Below are 20,974 nucleotides of genomic sequence, written 5' to 3' on the forward strand. Positions count from 1 at the left end.
CCCATGTAGACAGAAACTGTAAGCACTACACTAGCTTTTTAGTTTGAGTTTCCATTTGGAACCCACATTACCTAGTTGAGTAGATAACTAGTTGCACTTGATAACTTTGCGCAAACAATATAAATACAAATTAAATACATTCATTTAAAAAAGGCTGCCACACTAGAATTACAGCATAAACAACTTGAAAAATTAAGAAAAAAAGAAAAACGCCTCATAGCTGAGAACAAGGAACAGCAGAAGACAATATCAGTTAAGGTGTGTAAACAACAAATGGATGATATTTCGAGGCTTAAACAGGAAGCCCGCGCCCATCTCTCAGAAATAGACCAACTAAGAAAACATATGGCTCAATGTGAGATGAAGGCTGCAGGATCAGAGAAATATGAGAAAAAAATCCTGGACCTTCAAAAGAGATGCAAAGACCTGGAAAGGAAACATGCCACTGAAAAAAAGAGACGGGAGCAGAAAGAAAAAGATGTGGAATTTCTGTCTCGTCTTCAAGGAAAAGTCAATAGACTGAGCAAAGAAAATGAGGCCCTGAAGCAAGAATTAAAGCAGGTGACCACTGAAAAAAACCTAAAAGTAAAAGAACTGAAGGAAAAAGAAGAACAGATAAAAAATGAGCTTAGAGTCCAGGACCAGCTCAAAGAAGCGAGGGTCAACTTTGAAAAAAGGACATCAGAATATCTTGTAGAGGCTAGCACGCTGTTTCAATGTAGAGACAGACTTAAAACAGTGGAGGCACAAGAAGAGAAATTAAAAGCTGAAATTAAAACATGGCAAAAAAAAGCAGAGGATTTTGAAGAGCAAAAGGACAGGGTCATTATGGAGAAAAACGCATTGATAATGAAAAAAAATGAACTGTCAGATTTGCTTTTGGGAAAGAACTTGGACAATAAAAAACTAGTAAAAGAGTTAAAAGAAAAACGAGAGGAAATAGAAAGTCAGACAAAGGAAGCCTCAAAGCAGCTTTCTAACATGCAACACCTGGAGAAAGTCCTGCAGATGAAAAATGAACAAATAGCCAAACTTGAAAGTGAGAGGCGGGAATCCTTCAAGAAAATGACATCCCAAGATCATGAGATTGTCAGTCTGAGAAATGCTCTGAAAGAAACAGAACACAGACTAAAAATACAGATGACGCACGATGAGTTTTGGAATGAAAAACTTAATAAGGAGTTATCTGAGGCTAAGACCGAGATCAGTCAATTTAAGGACACCATAGAGTCACTGACAAAAGACACAGAACAAAAGAATAGTGAACGAGAAATGATTCAAGCAGAGCTATCCAAGTCTCAGACCAGGTATTTTGCTGTGAAAAATAAACTGGAGCTCATCAAACAAAAGCAGGCAGAAGCGCAGACGGCACAGGCCAAACAACTTGCTTATGTCGACAAGGAGCGCAACGTAGTTAAGAAAAGGCTGGTCCAGATTTTGGCAGACAAAGAAAAGTTGGACAAAGAGCTCACACACTACAAAGAAATTGTGTTTCAGCAGCAACAAAACATAAAAGAGCTGGAAACTGAAATTCAAATGAGTTCAATTCAAAGACAAACGATTGAAGGACAAAAACAGGAAATTGACCGTCTGACGGAGCAGGTAAAGGACCTGCGTGAGGAGAATTCCTCAAAGGTTGCCATTGAGCTGGACAAATACGCTGCAAAAACGCAGGAAAAAATCTTCTCGCAGTGGCAAACAAACAGACTTAACGCTAAAAGAGAAATACACATGTCCAGTCACGCATTAGTATTTGAACAGCACCGCCGGGACCGCCTGTTATGCAAATATAAACAGCTGGTCACAGAAAAGGACAAAGAAATTAAAGAACTACGGTCAACGCTGAATCAGGAGGCTGCACTTCAAAACAAAGATGCCATACAGAAACTCCACAGATGTGAGTGGGAAAATCGCGACCTCAAAAAGCAGTTAGTAACAACACAGCGAATCCTTTCTGTATATGAGGCTAAGAACAGCAGCCTTGTAGAAGAAAATAAACAACTGACACTTGAGGTGAGGGCAAAGCACACCCCGCTACCTCAGATTTCCACCAAGGCCAAGTCAAACTCTGTGGCGAAATCATATGAGCAGTCTGAGGTTGGGCGCTCAACCAGAGTCATCTCCAGCATTCCTCAAAAGACAGAAAAAAAGGTTTATTTCCTCCCTCCTCTCGTAGGCAAAACATCGGCATTGCAGAATGTAAGCAGTAGACTCTCCAGATTAACCAACACACCCCCATAATTAAGTAACAGACCCCATCAGCCAGGTCATCACACCAGTAAGAAACCTGCTGCCCTGTTCCCACACCAGAAAGAACAATTTTAAACAATAATTCCCTTTCATACATTGAAAGAAATAATCCCTTTTTAGACTGGTCAACAAACATAAATGGACTTTTTTAAAAATTAAAACTCAATTACTAAGGGATATGGTTAAAAACAATACTAAAAATACACTGAGGCAATTACATCTCTAACCCAGGAGGACCTGTATTTCCCTTAACACCAAAAATAGTAGACAACAATAAATAATAACATCTGTTTGCTGTGAGGAAGTGACATGAACACATTCCATCTGTGTCACTACCTCACCCCCAACCAGTCGCGGCAGATGACTGCCCCTTTCTGAGCCTGGTTCTGCCGGAGGTCTCTGCCTGTTAACAGGCAGTTTTTCCTCCCCACTGTCGCCAAGTGCTTGCTCATAGGGGGTCTTCGGATTGTTGGGGTTTCTGTAATATTGTAGGGTCTTTACCTTACAATATAAAGTGCCTTGAAGCAGCTTCTTGTGAACTGGCACTGTGCAAATAAAAAAATATTGGACTGAACTGATTTTCCTTTTGTTTATTAAGTCTGAGTGGTTGTATTTTAGCACTTTTGATCTACTTCTATACATTGTATTCATTCCTTGAAACGAAGTAATAATTCGAAACTTTCCACTGTGATTCTAAAACCTTAGCAGAGAGCAGAGGCAGGAAGTACCAAAGTAAAAATACTTAGTTGCTGTATTTAAGTTAATTTTCAGGTATCTGTATTTTCAGAATCAGAATACTTTACTCAGAATACAAAATATTTTTATACTTACAGTATTCTTAAATATAGTAAAGTAAAGTATAAAATATTCTTGTGTCCGAAGCTGGGGGTGGGGGGTAATCTAACGATCCTGATTTAAAAAATGTAGTGAGTAGAAAGTACAGGCACTCAGAAGTAAAAGTAAAAAGTGGGCACAAGATAGTAGTGAAGTAAAGTACAGATAACTGGAAATTCTACTTCAGTTACAAAATATTTCTACTTTGTTACTTTCCATCTCTGATACCAACAATAAATCATATTTCAATGCAAAATGTGGTTTAGAGACTATTTTTTGTCATGTCACCCACAGAAGCCCTTAATCCAGCTCCCTTACTTAAACCAGGGCCAGGAAGGAAACATATCCGTGTTTCTCTGCCATGCAGCACGATAAAAAGTAGAAGTTTAAAAATGATACACTTGCGCGGCTTCCACTGTATCTATGCAGGTCGCCTGTTTCTACCTACTGTGGCGGTGACGTGTCTCCGCCTACTGTGGAGCTCCACAGAGGCTGCGTTCGGACCCTTCTTATCACCGTCACCACAGCACAGAAACTCAGAAGTTTGTTTGTTTTAAAAAATATCATTAATGAACAATAGCAAAACAAACAGACAAGTAAGTTGCAGTTTTCATCAAATAAAATCATGTGTAAAAAAAGTTATAAACTACCAGAAAGCAGGAATTTGTCTCAAATTAAATTTAAATGGTCAGGTAATGCAACTAAAGTAAGGGCCTTCCTATCACTTGCAAGCTTTAGTAATTTACTCAAGAATGGAGATTTATTAAGCAATCAGTTTTCCACTGTTTGGTTTTATATCTACATTTGTGGATACAGTATTCCCTGACAACAACAGAGTTGTAATAACAGTCCAGACAAATATCCCATACTTGACTGCTTTACTGAATCCCGGTGGACTGTAACTAGCTCCACCAATGATTTCATTACGACTGGAGTAATTAAAAATAAATATAAAGCAGAAGATCCAGACTTTCAATATCATCTTCACTGAATACTCAGGTGATCGTATCCAAGTTAAACCAACGTAAAACTGAAAGATTCTTTTGTTGGTAAATTTCTGAATTTCATCTCTTTCACTTTGGAAGAAGAGGAAGTGAAATATGCTTACTCCTTGTTATCTGAACCTCCTCAGCCTCAAATTCCTTAAAAAAAAAAAAAAGAGTTCCTTTTTAGTGAGTGATATTCAGCTTTGGGTAAATGGTAAATGGCCTGTATTTGTATAGCGCTTTTACTAGTCCCGCCTAGAGACCCCAAAGCGCTTTACACACCCAGTCATCCACCCACTGGTGGAGGCAAGCTACAGTTGTAGCCACAGCTGCCCTGGGGCAGACTGACAGAAGCGAGGCTGCCATATCGCGCCATCGGACCTTCTGGCCAACACCAGTAGGCGGTAGGTGAAGTGTCTTGCCCAAGGACACAACGACCGAGACTGTCCGAGCCGGGGCTCGAACCGGCAACCTTCCGATTACAAGGCGAACTCCCAACTCTTGAGCCACGATCGCCCCAGGGTAAGTTACTTTAAAATAGTAACTTAGTTACATTACTAGTTACTTCTATCAAAAGTAACACAGTTACTTCAAGTTACTCGTTACTTTCAAAGTAACTAGTTACTAGGGAAAGTAACTTTGGTTTTACTCAGAATTCTCTTGTTAATGTGTTGCTTCCATAACTTTGCCAGTCTTCTAGCTTGCTTACTTGCCACAAGTGCACTGTGCCACCTACCAATAGAAAGGAAAAGATAATGTGCATATTTACACGAGAGAAATCCCACGCCTGGACCGTCATTGACTGCTGCCATGATTCTAGCCTACGTCACAGCGTCATGTGCGCCTTTTACATCCAACACAAAAACTGCAGTCGTGGTGCTTTGATTGTACTCAGAACTCAGAAATTCTGCCTTCTGAATAGGAAGATGTAGGCAACACCAGATTGCAGATGAGCTGCATACAGAGCTGGACTGGGACAGAAAATTGGCCCGGGCATTTTGACTAGAGACTGGCCCACCATTATAGGAAAAATGAATTTATGACATGAAAATGAATGAAAACAAACGCTGTTGTGACAGTGATGTACACTGTCTTGATGGTATATATGCATCAATCTATCAATCGTTTGTTGTAAGATTCAGATAATTATTTTTTAAAAGCTAGATATTTTAAATGAGAATAAGAAAGAAAAGTATTTCCTTGTGCCCACCTATCCCTGTTAATGCCCTACCTGGCCCCCCTGGCAAAAACTTTTCTAGATCCGCCCCTGCACAGTTACCAGCTGTCAGCTACATAAAAAAAAGGATCCTGGTGTTATTTGTCTCTCAGAAACAGTTCATAACTTCCCTTCAACTCATTTATGTCACCTAAAAGGTAAACCTGTTTCTCCATCACAGCTCTGATGATTCAGTAAGGACATCTCCTGGTTTCATCTTCATGTTTCCCTCTCACCAGATAACCAAACCGATATCATGACCAGCAGCTTTTTTGCAGCTGTGGCTCCAGCAAACATCAGCTGATAGTAGAAATTAATATTAAATAAATTATAACAACACCTGATCAAGCTTAAACGTGCTGCTGTGGTTTAACGCGACATCGGCTGGTTTCCTCTCTCTGGCGCAAAGTGACCAATAAACAAACAAGAGAGAAAAGCCGATCAGCTGATCACTGATCAGTTTTCATGATTGAAGTAGAAACGGGAGAGGGAGGGGGAGAATGAAAGAAGAAGAGGCAGCTGTGCAGCAAAGACACAGAATAATTCAAGCTTTGTGTCTTTTTCATTGTAGCTGAATTACGGGACAAACTGTTCCTTTTCACCTCAAAACGCATAATATTTTCTCTTAATACCAGACGGGACGGTTGGCAACTCTAATAACTTATGAACAAAATAAAGTTCAACATCTTTAACATCATAGCACCCACCCAGCTGTATAGAAACTCCGTCATGCTGGCTAGTACGCAGTACAGAAAAAGTCAGAATAACGAAAATAAACTCCACCTAAACTTGGTTTATATCTGACCCAGATAGACTGCAGGTCATAACTTCTTACCTGAAGTTCAGTTCACACTCGGACCGGCGGCCGCCTCGGGTCTCTTTTCCTTCTGCGTCCCCTTTCTCTCATCCACCTGCTGCCTCCACCACTTGCTAATGTTACTGAATCTGTGGAAGCTCCGCGATAGCCACCACACGAAGTAACGAGTAACGACCCTATCTAAATCCCAGTAACGACTAACGCGTTCCTGATTTTGGCATAATAACTAGTTACCGTGCTCGTTACCACAAAAATAACGTAGTTACTGTAACGCGTTACTTAATAACGCGTTAGTCCCAACACTGGCTATCGGATTAACTATCATGATTCAGCTTTAAGATTAACTACAAGACTAGCTACGTAATTCGTTAATAAAACTCATTAAGGCAATGGTGTGTGGTATATGTGGCAAACGTACAGACATTCTTTACTTTAAAATTAGGTCTTTAAAGGATGTGTGTATCAGAAAGTCACAATAACTTCTGTTGAGAGCTCCAGAAGATTTTCTGTGTACAGGCTGTAATCAGCTGACATGTGCTGCTACTCCTCGGAAGTTTCCTGCTCTTTGTGGATTTCTAAAACTGAATTTAACAGAATGTAACCTAAAATTTAACAAGCTAACCTGGCTGATTTCCATTATACTGTTTATCCTAACTTTATACTAGGCACTAAACAGGTACAAAGGTGAAAATCAGTGAATGAGACTAAGCATTATCGGTGTAAATTCAGAATATCTCTGCTATAATTTATGTAACATAACTATGACCTGAGCACCACAGTCGCTGTGCACCAGTCGCCACAGTACAGCAAGTTACAGCAATGATTTATTTATTGTAGGGCCTACCTTACAATATAAAGCACCTTGAGGCAACTGTCGTTGTGACTTGACGCTAGAGTGTATTTACTGAACCTCTGAATAAGAGTCAGTTTGTTTTGCAGGATGTTTCAAAATTTAAAAAAACAAAACAACAACTTTACTTAACATCATATACAGATCTAATATTTGATTGCAAAAACTCAACTAAAGGTCTACTTTACATTTCTGGTTTAGCAAGCATCACTAAGCAGTGCTTACCTTTAAATATAACTCGAAAGATTGTATTTAAAATTACCTGCAGTTTTATAAAACATTATTCTCTTTAATCCCACTATTTCCTTTAACTTATCCCTCTTCCTTGATCTTCTGTCCCAAAAATGCAGTTCCCAAAAGTTGCTATACACTTTGATCCTTAATCCACTCTAACCCTACAGCACCACAGATTGTAGAAGAAATATCTTTTTGCCGCTTTCATTTTTGTGTGTGTGTAATAATCACTGGTCACGCTATAAGATTGTCATTGGTCACCTCCGTTAGATTGATATAAGTTTGTTGTTTAAAGACTGGTAAATAAAGGCTTCCATCTAATGTGTTAAACCCAAAGTAATAAACCCATTTTTAAAATGTAAGGAAATTACAGTAAAAGTACAAATATTTTGTTAAGGGGTGGAAGGAGCCAACACGAACACAGATCTCACCCAGAGTTTGGCCATTAGATGGACTTCTCCTTTTGGACTTCTCCTGCCCAAAAAAGGCTCTCGATCGAAACATAAACAGACCATCTGTAGTAAAGGCAAAAGAAGCTGTCCTCAAAAAAGAAAAATTCCATCTGCTACTCTGGAGGAGTTGTCACCTCTATTATATACACTGCTGGAACACAGTAAAGCTGCAGGTTGTGGGAATGACCCATCATTTTTTATATAGGGGGTCTTTTTTTTTTTTTTTTTTTGCCTGTCCCATTTGGTTCTTTAGCCGTCAGAATTGTTGTCTGAAGACCAACAAGGATACCCAATGGATTTATTTTGCCAAATGGATCATCATGGCATTGCCGTATTGGTCCATTTGATCGACCTTTGTTTTTATTATTTATTTTATTTTATTTTCAGTTGTTACAGACGGGACAGACATGAGTGAGGGATAGGAAAGGGAGAAAGAAAGAGGAAGGAAAAGAAAAACAGAAGGGGAGAGGGACAGTGAGAAAGGGGGGAAAAAAAATATCTCCGGGATCACCTGTTGAGAGAAAAAGAATAGAAAACAAGCAAAAAAAACAAAAAAACAAAACAAAGCAACATACTATACACAACACCATCGCATTAATCTAGCTAAGTGTAAACAGCAGTAAATACTAAATATTGAATGTTGTTGTGCAGCACGCAGGACAGACAGCGCACAATGTGCTTTGATGTAGCAGCCAAGAAAGGTGTGATTTAAGTCTACAAACAGTGAACACCTGTGTGCACACCTGTGTGGATCGGCGCGCTTGTATTCAAATGGTTTCCCCATGTAATGGTCTGCAAGAGGATGTAGAGAGCCATAGCCCCGTCCCTCAGGGCATGAAGCAGGCATGGAGGAGATCCAGGCCCCAGACATCCAGAGGTCCCAGAGTGCAAGAGCCCAAGGAGGACCACCGGAGGGGCATCCGTGCCACCCTCATGGGAAGGGCATAGGATACCCAGACGAGGGGTCACCCAGTAGCCACCGGGCAGAAACTAGAGGGGGCTGCACCGGCGTGCCCGCCGGCTCCGCCGGCAGCCAGCTGTGCCAGAGTGAACCGAGCCGCAGGCACAGAGGCCAGAGGCCCGAGGGCCCTCCGCGCCCCGGAAGAGGCCTGACTGAGCAGCAGGCGCCAGGCCCCGCCAAGTAGCCACCGGGAGTGAGCTGGCACATGACCTGAGCGCGCAGCCCCGGACACCAAGAACCAGAATTTTTACTTTGGTACTTCCTGCCTCTGCTTTCTGCTAAGGTTTTAGAATCACAGTGGAAAGTTTCGAATTATTACTTCGTTTCAAGGAATGAATACAATGTATAGAAGTAGATCAAAAGTGCTAAAATACAACCACTCAGACTTAATAAACAAAAGGAAAATCAGTTCAGTCCAATAATTTTTTATTTGCATAGTGCCAGTACACAAGAAGCTGCTTCAAGGCACTTTATATTGTAAGGTAAAGACCCTACAATATTACAGAAACCCCAACAATCCGAGGACCCCCTATGAGCAAGCATTTGGCGACAGTGGGGAGGAAAAACTGCCTGTTAACAGGCAGAGACCTCCGGCAGAACCAGGCTCAGAAAGGGGCAGTCATCTGCCGCGACTGGTTGGGGGTGAGGTAGTGACACAGATGGAATGTGTTCATGTCACTTCCTCACAGCAAACAGATGTTATTATTTATTGTTGTCTACTATTTTTGGTGTTAAGGGAAATACAGGTCCTCCTGGGTTAGAGATGTAATTGCCTCAGTGTATTTTTAGTATTGTTTTTAACCATATCCCTTAGTGATTGAGTTTTAATTTTTAAAAAAGTCAGTTTATGTTTGTTGACCAGTCTAAAAAGGGATTATTTCTTTCAATGTATGAAAGGGAATTATTGTTTAAAATTGTTCTTTCTGTTTTGGACACAGGAAGCAGTTGCGGTGCTGGCTGAACACTGTAGCAAGATGGGGTGCCCAGTTGGTCATACGTCATCCGTCTTGGCGGGTGTCTCTCTCACTGTGGCCGCTGAGGTGTCTCCTCCTCAAGTCTCTCGAGTACAACAGGTGGAGGAGGGGCAGGTATGTCACCTGCAGTGGGCTCTACCTCCTCACAAGTTGTCTCCACGACAGCTGGGTCAGGCGCCGCCAGATGGTCTCCAGCAAGAGGCTCTGGTGTTGGTGCAAGAGCAGGGACTGAAGCTGCGGGCTGAGACGTTGCTGTGAGAAGTTCTTGTTCTGATGGCCGGGACGCAGGTTGAGGTGGTGCGTAATGACAGCAGTATTCATCAACACTGCCCTCATCATCAGAGTCTGGCACAACAGCGACGGGTTTATCAGTCTTTTTCTGTTCATGTCTTGTATGATTATCTTTTTCAGGCACTTTTTCAAAATGTAAGTGGTCACATGACATAAGTAAGTTTCTGTGAAGCACTCTAGAGCGCCCTCTGCCTCTCTCCGGTCTTACCTCATAGATAGGGAGGTCAGGCCCCATTTGTCTGACTACTGTGTGAACAGTGTCCTCCGAATTGTCTCTCAGTTTCCCTGGGCCTCCTCTAGGTGTCAGGTTTTTGACCAGAACTCTCTCGCCAGGTTGTAACACAGAACTCCTTACTTTTGTGTCGTAGTGTCTTTTGCCCTTTTCAGCAGCTTCAACCGTCCAAACAGTAGGTAAAATGGGGAGTAGCCAGTGACTTCACAACGTGTGCAGTTATATGCATACATTAGCTTGTTGATAGATTCCTTCCAGTTTGACTTTTGTGTTGCAGTTAGCGTTCTAAGCATTTGCAACAATGTCCTGTTCATACGTTCAACTTGACCGTTCCCCATTGGGTGATAGGGTGTTGTCCTAGAACAGGCCATGCCCCACAGTTTCTTGAGCTGACTGAATAGCTGATTTTCAAATTCACCTCCTTGGTCATGGTGAATGCGACAGGGGAAGCCAAACTTTAGGGCATAGTCATTGAATATCAGGTTTGCAGCAGTTTTGCCTGACTTTGAGGTGGTGGCATAGGCTTGGGCAAAACGTGTGAAGTGGTCAGTTATCACTAGAATATATTCATAACCGCCTTTGAATTTTTCAAGATGGAGAAAGTCTATACACACCAGCTCAAAGGGCTGCGTAGTTACAATGTTTGTTAAAGGAGCTCTTGTTTCATGGCTGGGCTTTTTCTGCTTTACACAGGAACAAACGTTGGTCACATAATGCTCGATGTCTGCCTGCATGTGTGGCCAAAAGAAGCGTTCACGTATCAAAGACACTGTGCAATCAACACCTTGATGGCCCATATTATTGTGCAGCTCTTCAAGTACAGTCTTTTTGAACTGATCTGGCAGGACTAGCTGTTTCCGGGCAGAAGTCAGTCTGTACAAGATGCCATTGTTATGTAGTCTTAACTTGCCCCACTCTCTGAACAAGCATTTTGTCTTAGGGTCAAATGTTCTTAGCTCTTTGGGCAGTGGTTTTGAATCTGTCTGTTTACACTGTAATACAGGGCTTATAACAGGATCAGACTTTTGTGCTTCATTAAGCTGTTCTTTTGGTATGGGTGTGAATGTTGCTTCTGCTGGCTCACCTTCTGCTGTGACTGACATTGCTGCAGCTGAGAGTGTCCATGCGGCAGATGTGTCTTTCTGTACCTCAATGGCCTGGATAGCAGCTGCGATAGTGTCTGGTGGCACTTCCTCAGAGCAGTCTCTCATTAAGGTTTCTACATCAAGTGGCATTCTTGATAAAGCATCTGCATCACTGTTTTCCTTCCCTGGTTTGTACTTAATGGTGAAGTGAAAATCAGTGAGCTCAGCAACCCATCTTGATGTGGTGGCATTCAGTTTGGCTGTTGACAGAATGTACGTTAGCGGGTTGTTGTTGCTATAGACAGTAAATGTTGGGGCATAGTACAAATAGTCTCTGAATTTGTCAGTGATAGCCTACTTCAGTGCTAAAAATTCTAGTTTTCCTGCATGGAAGTGGTAGTTTTTTCAGCCACTGTTAGAGTACGGGAGCCATAAGCAATAACTCGCAGCTTACCATCTTGTCTCTGGTATAACACTGCGCCTAGCCCTTTGTGTGAGGCGTCTGTGTGTACGATGAACGGCTGTGTGAAATCTGGGAACCCCAGCACTGGTGGGTGGAGCAAACAGTCTATTAGTTCTTCAAGCGCACTTTGATGCTGGCCAGTCCACACAATTTGTTTTGAGGAGGGCACAACTTGACTGGCTCTCTTTGGTCTTGCCCTTGGCCCTTTTGTGGTGTCTGAGTTCTCTGTGGTTTTGTCAGCTTTTAACAGTTCATACAAACAACCTGCTTTTCTGGAGAAGTCTTTTATGTATTGTCTGTAGTAGGAGAGAAGGTCTAACATTTTTCTGAGCTGACCAACATTTTGTGGTTTTATACCTTTGAGTGCTTTGACTGCTTCAAAGTCTGCAGGATCCACTTTACTGCCCTCTGCAGACACTATTCTGCCCAAATAGCGCACCTCAGACTTAAACATGTCACACTTACTTGGCTTAAGCTTTATACCAAAGCCTCTCAATCTCTGGAGCACTTTTCTCACGTCCTCCAAGTGATCTTTGAATGTTTTGCTGTAAAGTAATGTGTCATCCAGATAGGGGATGCAGATGTTTTTGCGCAGTCCATCCAGGCACTTCTATACAGCGCTGAAATGCTGCAGGGGCATTCATAAGTCCAAAGGGGATGCGAATCCACTCATATAATCCCCAGGGGGTCACAAAAGCAGTGAGTGGACGACTTTCTTCTGACATGAACCCCCGGTGGTACGCTTTCCCCTGATCTAGAAGCGAAAACCAGGAGTTTCCACCCAAACTGTCCACAATATCCTGGACGCGTGGGATGGGCTGGCGATCAGGATGGGTTTTCCGATTCAGGTCTCTGTAGTCTATGCACAGTCTTAGAGTACCATCTTTTTTCTAACACATACGACTGGTGAGGAGTATGACGAGTCTGACTTCCTGACCCAGCCTTGTGCTATCAAATCATGCAGGTAACTTTTCATCTCTTGGTAGAGCGGCCGTGGCACAGACAGGTATGTGCGTTTGACTGGTTCGTTGTCTTTGAGTGATATGGTCATTTTCAGTTTTTCAATACAGCCTATATCATTGTCTGTTTTAGAGAAAGACTGGCATTCCTCTCTGAACATCTGTTTCGCTAAAACTCTCTGCTCTTCACCCAGGTGGCTAAGATCTACAGGTGGGTCCCACTCTTCACTAGCGCTACACTGGGCTTGTGTATTTGTCTGGTTAACAGTAGCTACAGATGTGGCTTTTTCAAACACCTGGGCAGGTAAAACAGCTGTAATAGTCTGAACCGAGCCAACTAATGTACGGCCTGGAATGACAATTTCATGGTCAGTTGGGTTAGAGACACCTAGTGTTATGACGGGTAAAGTACCCTTCTTAACTTTAACCAAAGTGTCATTGTCTGGCCACTGGGGGTTTAAGTCTGGCTCAAATATCATGACCATGTCTTGTTTAAATGGCCCTGCTGCTATACGACCCTCAACATGCATGTGGCTTTTTTTAGGTACAGTAATACAGTCTTTCTTTGTCATCACTTTGTACTCGTCAACTGCATCTGCACTAACAGCCTGTATAAAAGCTTTCACCTTGTGTCTTTTGAGGCTGGGAAATGCTTTTCTCACTGTGCTGTACAGTTTAGCTTGGTCAGTCTTATTCACAATGTATTCAATTACATTGTAGCCTATAATAGGGCATGTGAGCTGAAAACCTTTCATTACCAACATGGGGATGGTCAATTTCTCAGTTTGTTCAGTTCCGGAAACAAGTTGGAAGGTTGTCTCAACCCACCCAAGATATGGCATGTTGGTCCCATTTGCTGCGGTCAGGGTGAGTTCAGATGTGTCCATAATATCTGCTACATCTCTCAGCTCTTTGTGTGGCAGATAGTCCTTTTTCCACTTCTCATCGATGATTGATACCTGTGAGCCTGAGTCCCATAGAGCTTGAAGTCTGTTGCCGTCCAGGAAACACTCAACCAGACATTGCCTGCCCACCAGAGATGTGACTTTGTGAGGGGTGTTTACATGAGCTGACGGCAGTGGTACCTGAACAGTCTCATTGTCTTTGTTAGTCTTTAAGCCAGTGCATTGTCTCTTATGTTGTCTCCAGTGTTGTTTCTGGCATGTTCTTGAACAATAAAGTGGGTTTTTACATGCTGAACACTGTCTCATGCCTGACTTTTCTTGTTTACAGTTGGAGCAATGTTGGGACTTGTGGATGATGGGCATGGTTAACACTCGTCCCTCGGTGGTAACCATTGCTGGTTTAAATGTTTCTCTTTATATGGTCTCATACCTCTGCTTCTACATCCAGCCTGAAAGTGTTCTCTACTCCCACAGAGGTAGCAGTGGGTGCAGCGCTCGTTGACTCCATTCTGCTGGCAGATGTGGCACCTCCTCTCACGGCGGGCTGGACTACCTGTGTAGTGCTGTACAGGATACTGAGGGGGTGGTGGTCTTTGACGGGGGCCCTGGAAGCTATAATACTGCTGGTCCCTATCATACTGCATAACTGGTGGTGGGGCATATGACTGAGGACCAGGCACCGGCTGCTGTAGAGTCTCTTTAATCTGAGCTATCTCTGCACTGAGACCTTTCAGGGAGGCTACACCCGTCTTAAGCTCCGTTAACTCAGTTAAAAGCTCGGGTGGTATCTTAGCTTTAACTTCTTTCACAGGGTTCTTAGCCGGTGACACATCATCTGACTGCACTGCACTCACACTTGTAGCAGTCTGTGATGCTAAACATCTCTTCTTGTTTTTCCTTTCTGCCTCATTGGCACAAGCCATATTTAACCTCTCTAACAGGAGTTCATCAGGTGTCTTAGAGTCTAACAGGAGTGGCTGCATATCTATCCTGACACTGTCACTCTGGAAGCCTGTGAGTACGGTGTGCAAACACATACGCTGGACTAAAGCTGGGTCGTTTTTGAGTCCTGACTCGGATTCTTGGGAAGCAAATAAGACTTTCTGCTTTAGATCTAAAACTCTCATCAGGAAGCTTTGAGCAGTCTCTTTTGGGGTCTGTACCTCAGAGGCAAGTTGTTTATACAGTTCGGTGGCGCTCTTCTCCTGGAAATGGGAGCGCAGTATGCGGCGTAGAGTCGGAAGGGTGAGTTGAGCTTTTCCCTCCAAATAGCTGCGTAGTTGTAGACCTGGCAAGATAGCTCTGATGACAGCATCTACAATGTCAAGCTCTGAGTAGCCTCTGCTCAGTCCATTTTCGATCTGGTGAGCAAGACTGGAAAATGTCAGTTTATCTTTTTGACCTTGTTCGCCAATCTGGCCTGATATTTTGAAATCTTTCTGCCAGTAAGGGCTTGGTCGTTGGGGGGTACTTGACACAGATGAGTTAGGGACAAAACGATTACCTTGGGAGTGAGAAATAACCGCTGTGTTAACTGCATTAGCTGTCTCTGTTACCAGTGTGGTTGCAGTGTTTGGTTGCTCTCTGTGCCCTGAATCACCCCCTTCATTTGCATTTGGTTCAGTCTCAATAATCGTCTCTTTCATTACTTCAGCAATCTTATCATTAAGCAACAACAGTTCTGACATTCCTTCATCCTCAAGTACTGTTATATCTTCTCTCTCAATGTGTATTTGGATGTGTGTTAGCAGTGACAGTCGTGTTTTTCTGCTAACATCTATTTTCTCTGCAATGCCAAGGAACTCGCAGATTGACACTAGTTGATCTTTGGACAGAGTGTGCATTTCACGCACAACCTCTTCTTGCAGCTCTTCCACCGAAGACATTGTGGCTGTAGGCAGGAAGAATTTTGCATGTACAGGCAGTGTTGGGGAGTAACGGAATACATGTACCGCCGTTACGTATTTAAAATACAAAATATGAGTAACTGTATTCCGTTACAGTTACCGTTTAAAAAGGTGGTATTTAGAATACAGTTACTTTGTTGAAATAAATGGATTACACGGCGGTACTTTCCTGTTTCATATTGTCGCGGGTCAAGACTGTTTTGGTTTTGTTTGACAGCTACGTTCTGTTGTTCCAGGCGGCAGCGTTACGGTTGCCATGGTTACAGGGTGACGCTCTCTCTCTGCGTTTTTCCTGGGTGAGAGAGCGCCTGTTGTTGTTGTTGTGCTAAGCTAATAGGCAGAATGCTACAGGTATAGCTCTAAAGAATGTAGCGTCATGGGCAGTGTAGTCCGTGCTGCAGGGAGAATGGACTGCTGTACCCGTTATGTGTCTGTGAGCGAGGGAGGGAGAAAAAGGAGAGTGGAAAAGTACGAGTTATCATCGGGCAAAAACGGGAGCTGGAAGCATGTAAATATAATAATAACCACTGCAGCCAAGAAGAGTGCCTGACGAGCCCAGTTGTAAGTAAGCTATTAAGACTCGACTGTACACTTTGTTCGTGTTTTCCTCCGATACAATAAGTTCCGTTGGAGCAGCCTTTCAACGCCTCTCTCTGTCTCACGCAAGCAAAGTTGACCCAGACAACAAAGTAAAGCTATTTTTCGGCTACGAGCCGACACGGAACCCGCCGTATTAGCCAGAGGTCCCTTTACTACGGTTCGGACTTTAAGTAACAGTAATAAATCACTGCAATAGTACATTCACGTAGTTGTGAAAAGCACGATAATATATTAAGTAATCCAAAGTATTCAGAATACGTTACTCTCATTGAGTAACGTAACGGAATACGTTACAGAATACATTTTGGGGCATGTATTCTGTATTCTGTAATGGAATACATTTTAAAAGTAACCTTCCCAACACTGTGTACAGGTGACGCTGAGCTGAGTTGTTTTTGCAGCCCCTGATGATCTCTGGCTGTCCTCAGGAAACATGCGCTAAAACACAGCTACCAGTTCGCCTCGACAGCAACACTTTCCTCACTGCAGTCTGCCTGGGTTGTAGTGGGGGGATTTAGCTGGCTTGGACTGCAATGTGCAGATTGTGGACACCGGACATCTAAGCAGCTATCCCAGCGGTGCCTCCAATTGTTACACCCCTGAAAAAAAAAAAGAATCACGAGAGTGATTATAACTTGAGTCTCTCATGCAGTCGTTTATTGCAGTGAGGAGAACGCGCGAAAGCCCCCTAGTGGAGAATAGAGACACTACTAATCGATCCCAGAAAAAGCTTACTAGCGGATCAGAGATGTATAGATTGCAGTTCTCTTAAATAACATGAAAGCCATTAATATAACGTGAAAAAAATAAACTCTTAACCATTTTCTTACCATATTTACCTTATTTTGTCCTTATATCAACTGATATGAATTAGTATTAACTGAACAGTTTTATATGCAGTAGTCCTTCAACCTGTCACATGATGACCCGGCTGATGGGGTCTGTTACTTAATTATGGGGGTGTGTTGGTTAATCTGGAGGGTCTACTGCTTACATTCTGCAATGCTGACGTTTTGCCTACGAGAGGAGGGAGGAAATAAACCTTTTTTTCTGTCTTTTGAGGAATGCTGGAGATGAATCTGGTTGAGTGCCCAACCTCAGACTGCTGATATGATTTCGCCACAGAGTTTGACTTGGCCTTGGTGGAAATCTGAGGTAGCGGGGTGTGCTTTGCGCTCACCTCAAGTGTCAGTTGTTTATTTTCTTCTACAAGGCTGCTGTTCTTAGCCTCATATACAGAAAGCATTCGCTGTGTTGTTACTAACTGCTTTTTGAGGTCGCGATTTTCCCTCTCACATCTGTGGAGTTTCTGTATGGCATCTTTGTTTTGAAGTGCAGCCTCCTGATTCAGCGTTGACCGTAGTTCTTTAATTTCTTTGTCCTTTTCTGTGACCAGCTGTTTATATTTGCATAACAGGCGGTCCCGGCGGTGCTGTTCAAATACTAATGTGTGACTGGACATGTGTATTTCTCTTTTAGCGTTAAGTCTGTTTGTTTGCCACTGCGAGAAGATTTTTTCCTGCGTTTTTGCAGCGTATTTGTCCAGCTCAATGGCAACCTTTAAGGAATTCTCCTCACGCAGGTCCTTTACCTGCTCCGTCAGACGGTCAATTTCCTGTTTTTGTCCTTCAATTGTTTGTCTTTGAATTGAACTCATTTGAATTTCAGTTTCCAGCTCTTTTATGTTTTGTTGCTGCTGAAACACAATTTCTTTGTAGTGTGTGAGCTCTTTGTCCACCTTTTCTTTGTCTGCCAAAATCTGGACCAGCCTTTTCTTAACTTCGTTGCGCTCCTTGTCGACATAAGCAAGTTGTTTGGCCTGTGCCGTCTGCGCTTCTGCCTGCTTTTGTTTGATGAGCTCCAGTTTATTTTTCACAGAAAAATACCTGGTCTGATACTTGGATAGCTCTGCTTGAATCATTTCTCGTTCACTATTCTTTTGTTCTGTGTCTTTTGTCAGTGACTCTGTGGTGTCCTTAAATTGACTGATCTCGGTCTTAGCCTCAGATAACTCCTTATTAAGTTTTTCATTCCAAAACTCATCGTGCGTCATCTGTATTTTTAGTCTGTGTTCTATTTCTTTCAGAGCATTTCTCAGACTGACAATCTCATGATCTTGGGATGTCATTTTCTTGAAGGATTCCCGCCTCTCACTTTCAAGTTTGGCTATTTGTTCATTTTTCATCTTCAGGACTTTCTCCAGGTGTTGCATCTTAGAAAGCTGCTTTGAGGCTTCCTTTGTCTGACTTTCTATTTCCTCTCGTTTTTCTTTTAACTCTTTTACTAGTTTTTTATTATCCAAGTCCTTTCCCAAAAGCAAATCTGACAGTTCATTATTTTTCATTATCAATGTGTTTTTCTCCATAATGACCCTGTCCTTTTGCTCTTCAAAATCCTCTGCTTTTTTTTGCCATGTTTTAATTTCAGCTTTTAATTTCTCTTCTTGTGCCTCCACTGTTTTAAGTCTGTCTCTACATTGAAACAGCGTGCTAGCCTCTACAAGATATTCTGATGTCGTTTTTTCAAAGTTGGCCCTCTCTTCTTTGAGCTGGTCCTGGACTCTAAGCTCATTTTTTATCTGTTCTTCTTTTTCCTTCAGTTCTTTTACTTTTAGGTTTTTTTCAGTGGTCACCTGCTTTAATTCTTGCTTCAGGGCCTCATTTTCTTTGCTCAGTCTATTGACTTTTCCTTGAAGACGAGACAGAAATTCCACATCTTTTTCTTTCTGCTCCCGTCTCTTTTTTTCAGTGGCATGTTTTCCTTTCCAGGTCTTTGCATCTCTTTTGAAGGTCCAGGATTTTTTTCTCATATTTCTCTGATCCTGCAGCCTTCATCTCACATTGAGCCATACGTTTTCTTATTTGGTCTATTTCTGAGAGATGGGCGCGGGCTTCCTGTTTAAGCCTCGAAATATCATCCATTTGTTGTTTACACACCTTAACTGATATTGTCTTCTGCTGTTCCTTGTTCTCAGCTATGAGGCGTTTTTTTTTTCTTAATTTTTCAAGTTGTTTATGCTGTAATTCTAGTGTGGCAGCTATTTTTAAATGAATGTATTTAATTTGTATTTATATTGTTTGCGCAAAGTTATCAAGTGCAACTAGTTATCTACTCAACTAGGTAATGTGGGTTCCAAATGGAAACTCAAACTAAAAAGCTAGTGTAGTGCTTACAGTTTCTGTCTACATGGGGTGCATTTGTGGGTTTTCTTGAAACCTGACTCCGCCCCCTACAGCTATCTTCAAAGGCAATTCTGTGATGTCACAAATGGCTTTGAAGAAGAAAAACATTAATGCTGTTTGTCTTGACTCTTATGGTAAGTGTCCTTTTTGCTCTTCTGTTCTTAATTAGTGTGAATGCTGTAAAAGCATTCAAACACCGTTAGATTCCTCTTCTTTTGGACATGGCTGCTTGTATTTTTCTCATTTTTAACATTTATATTTTTAAATTTATTCAACTTTATTCAACAAAAATTTCCCATGTATTTCAATGGGGAGACTCTTCAAATTCTCCTTCAACTCACTCCTCTTTCAACTCTAACTACTTCCACATACATTGATGTAGAGCCACCATTCAAACTTTAAAACGCAGACAAGACATTCAACTATTCAACTTGTATTTATCTTTTCAATATCTATTATACTTTTTCTTCAGTTCCAGTTTAAGTTTCATCCTTTTTTTCAGCCGTTTCAGAGTTTATAATGGGTGTGTATGGGACGGAATGTTGGCGCTAGAGTGAGACAGCTCAACTGCTAGAGTGAGAGGAGGGGGGGAAATTAATCTTAAAATCTTTTCTTAAAACTGCTGCTGTGTCCGCAGCGTTTGCTCTACAGGTATGATTTTACCCTCAAAACGTAGCCATCGCTGTCTTCTGTCATCCAATGTGTTTATTATTGTAATAGGTGCTATGGTTCTGTCATAAATGTCACCAATGCACAGCCTCCTCCCTCCAACTCTTCCATAGATTCTAATGTTAAAATGGCTCAGAAGGTTCGTTTGAAAATCAGAAGAGCAAGCTGTCTTTACACTGTCACCATGTCTATATAATAAACTCCACAGGCATGAATACTGAGAATTCAGTAGACTAGATATTGCTGCCGCTCACGGTGAAAGAATTTTGTCAATATGACTTGTACTTTTCATTTCAATTCGATTTGTTTCAGGCTGACGTTTCTGTTCATTTTAAGCAGCAGAAGTGAGGTGCATGTCTGTGTGTGTGTGCGTGTATGGAGCCATTGGGTGCAGTCACTACAGCAACCAGGCTCACACCTGCCTGCTTAGCCCATTTTGTTTTTAGCCGATATTGAATCAAAGGCATGTTTTTTTACTTTTTTTGACAATATTTGCTTTTTTGTGTGACACACTACTAAAAATATAAAACCCATACAGTACTTGGTTGAGACGTAATATTTTACGTCTCAACACCCCCCCCTCCCAAAAAAAAAACAAAAAACTCAAAAATATGGTCTTTTCCAGCTCACCTCTACTCTGGCTTTAGCGCCCTTTCTTCCAGAGCAATGGTGGCTGAGACACAGGGGAGCGCAGGCTTAAAACAGGGCATGTTAGCTGCATTTAACCTTCAGTTACTCTCTATATAGTTAGGTAGGAGTCCGACCATGTTTCGTTTTAGCTGTAAAACATTACACCCAGGTAACCTGCTGTGTTGAAAACGTGTTTTCCGACTATGTTTGCTGCCCTACAATCTGTCCTACTCAGTAGTAAAATCAGCGACATTTGACCGTCCTGTTTCTCCATTGAAATTTATACAGCCTATTTAACGTCTGAAACTTAAAATTGTCTGTAACCTGCTGTTGTTACCACTGTCCTGTTTGAAGTGGAAACAGAGAAGCTGGTTGGTTTGTCATATGTGCATGTGCCAAATCTAAACCCAAGGTACTAACTAGCTAACTGACGGGATGCCCATTAACCTTATAACTCCTTGTGTGTGTGTGTGTGTA

The 20,974-nt window shown here is 42.1% G+C and overlaps 1 protein-coding gene and 1 pseudogene across 1 annotated transcript; one reads left to right on the plus strand and one right to left on the minus strand.

The window, feature by feature from the left end:
• Positions 1 to 2,817, plus strand: LOC148098776 (uncharacterized). The gene has a single exon (XM_087850715.1). It carries the CDS (start codon positions 274 to 276, stop codon positions 2,239 to 2,241), a length of 1,968 nt encoding a protein of 655 aa, XP_087706841.1. The 5' UTR covers positions 1 to 273; the 3' UTR covers positions 2,242 to 2,817.
• A 14,036-nt stretch (positions 2,818 to 16,853) lies between these two features.
• Positions 16,854 to 19,208, minus strand: LOC148098777 (uncharacterized; annotated as a pseudogene).
• Positions 19,209 to 20,974: the final 1,766 nt, after the last annotated feature.

This window comes from Neolamprologus brichardi, chromosome 14, assembly GCF_056152115.1.
Source record: "Neolamprologus brichardi isolate AB-2024 chromosome 14, ASM5615211v1, whole genome shotgun sequence".
NCBI classification, from domain to species: Eukaryota; Metazoa; Chordata; class Actinopteri; order Cichliformes; family Cichlidae; genus Neolamprologus; species Neolamprologus brichardi.

Bases quoted from the DNA above. Each gene is read 5' to 3' on its own strand.
- LOC148098776 (XM_087850715.1), top strand. From the start codon at position 274: ATGGATGATATTTCGAGGCTTAAACAGGAAGCCCGCGCCCATCTCTCA.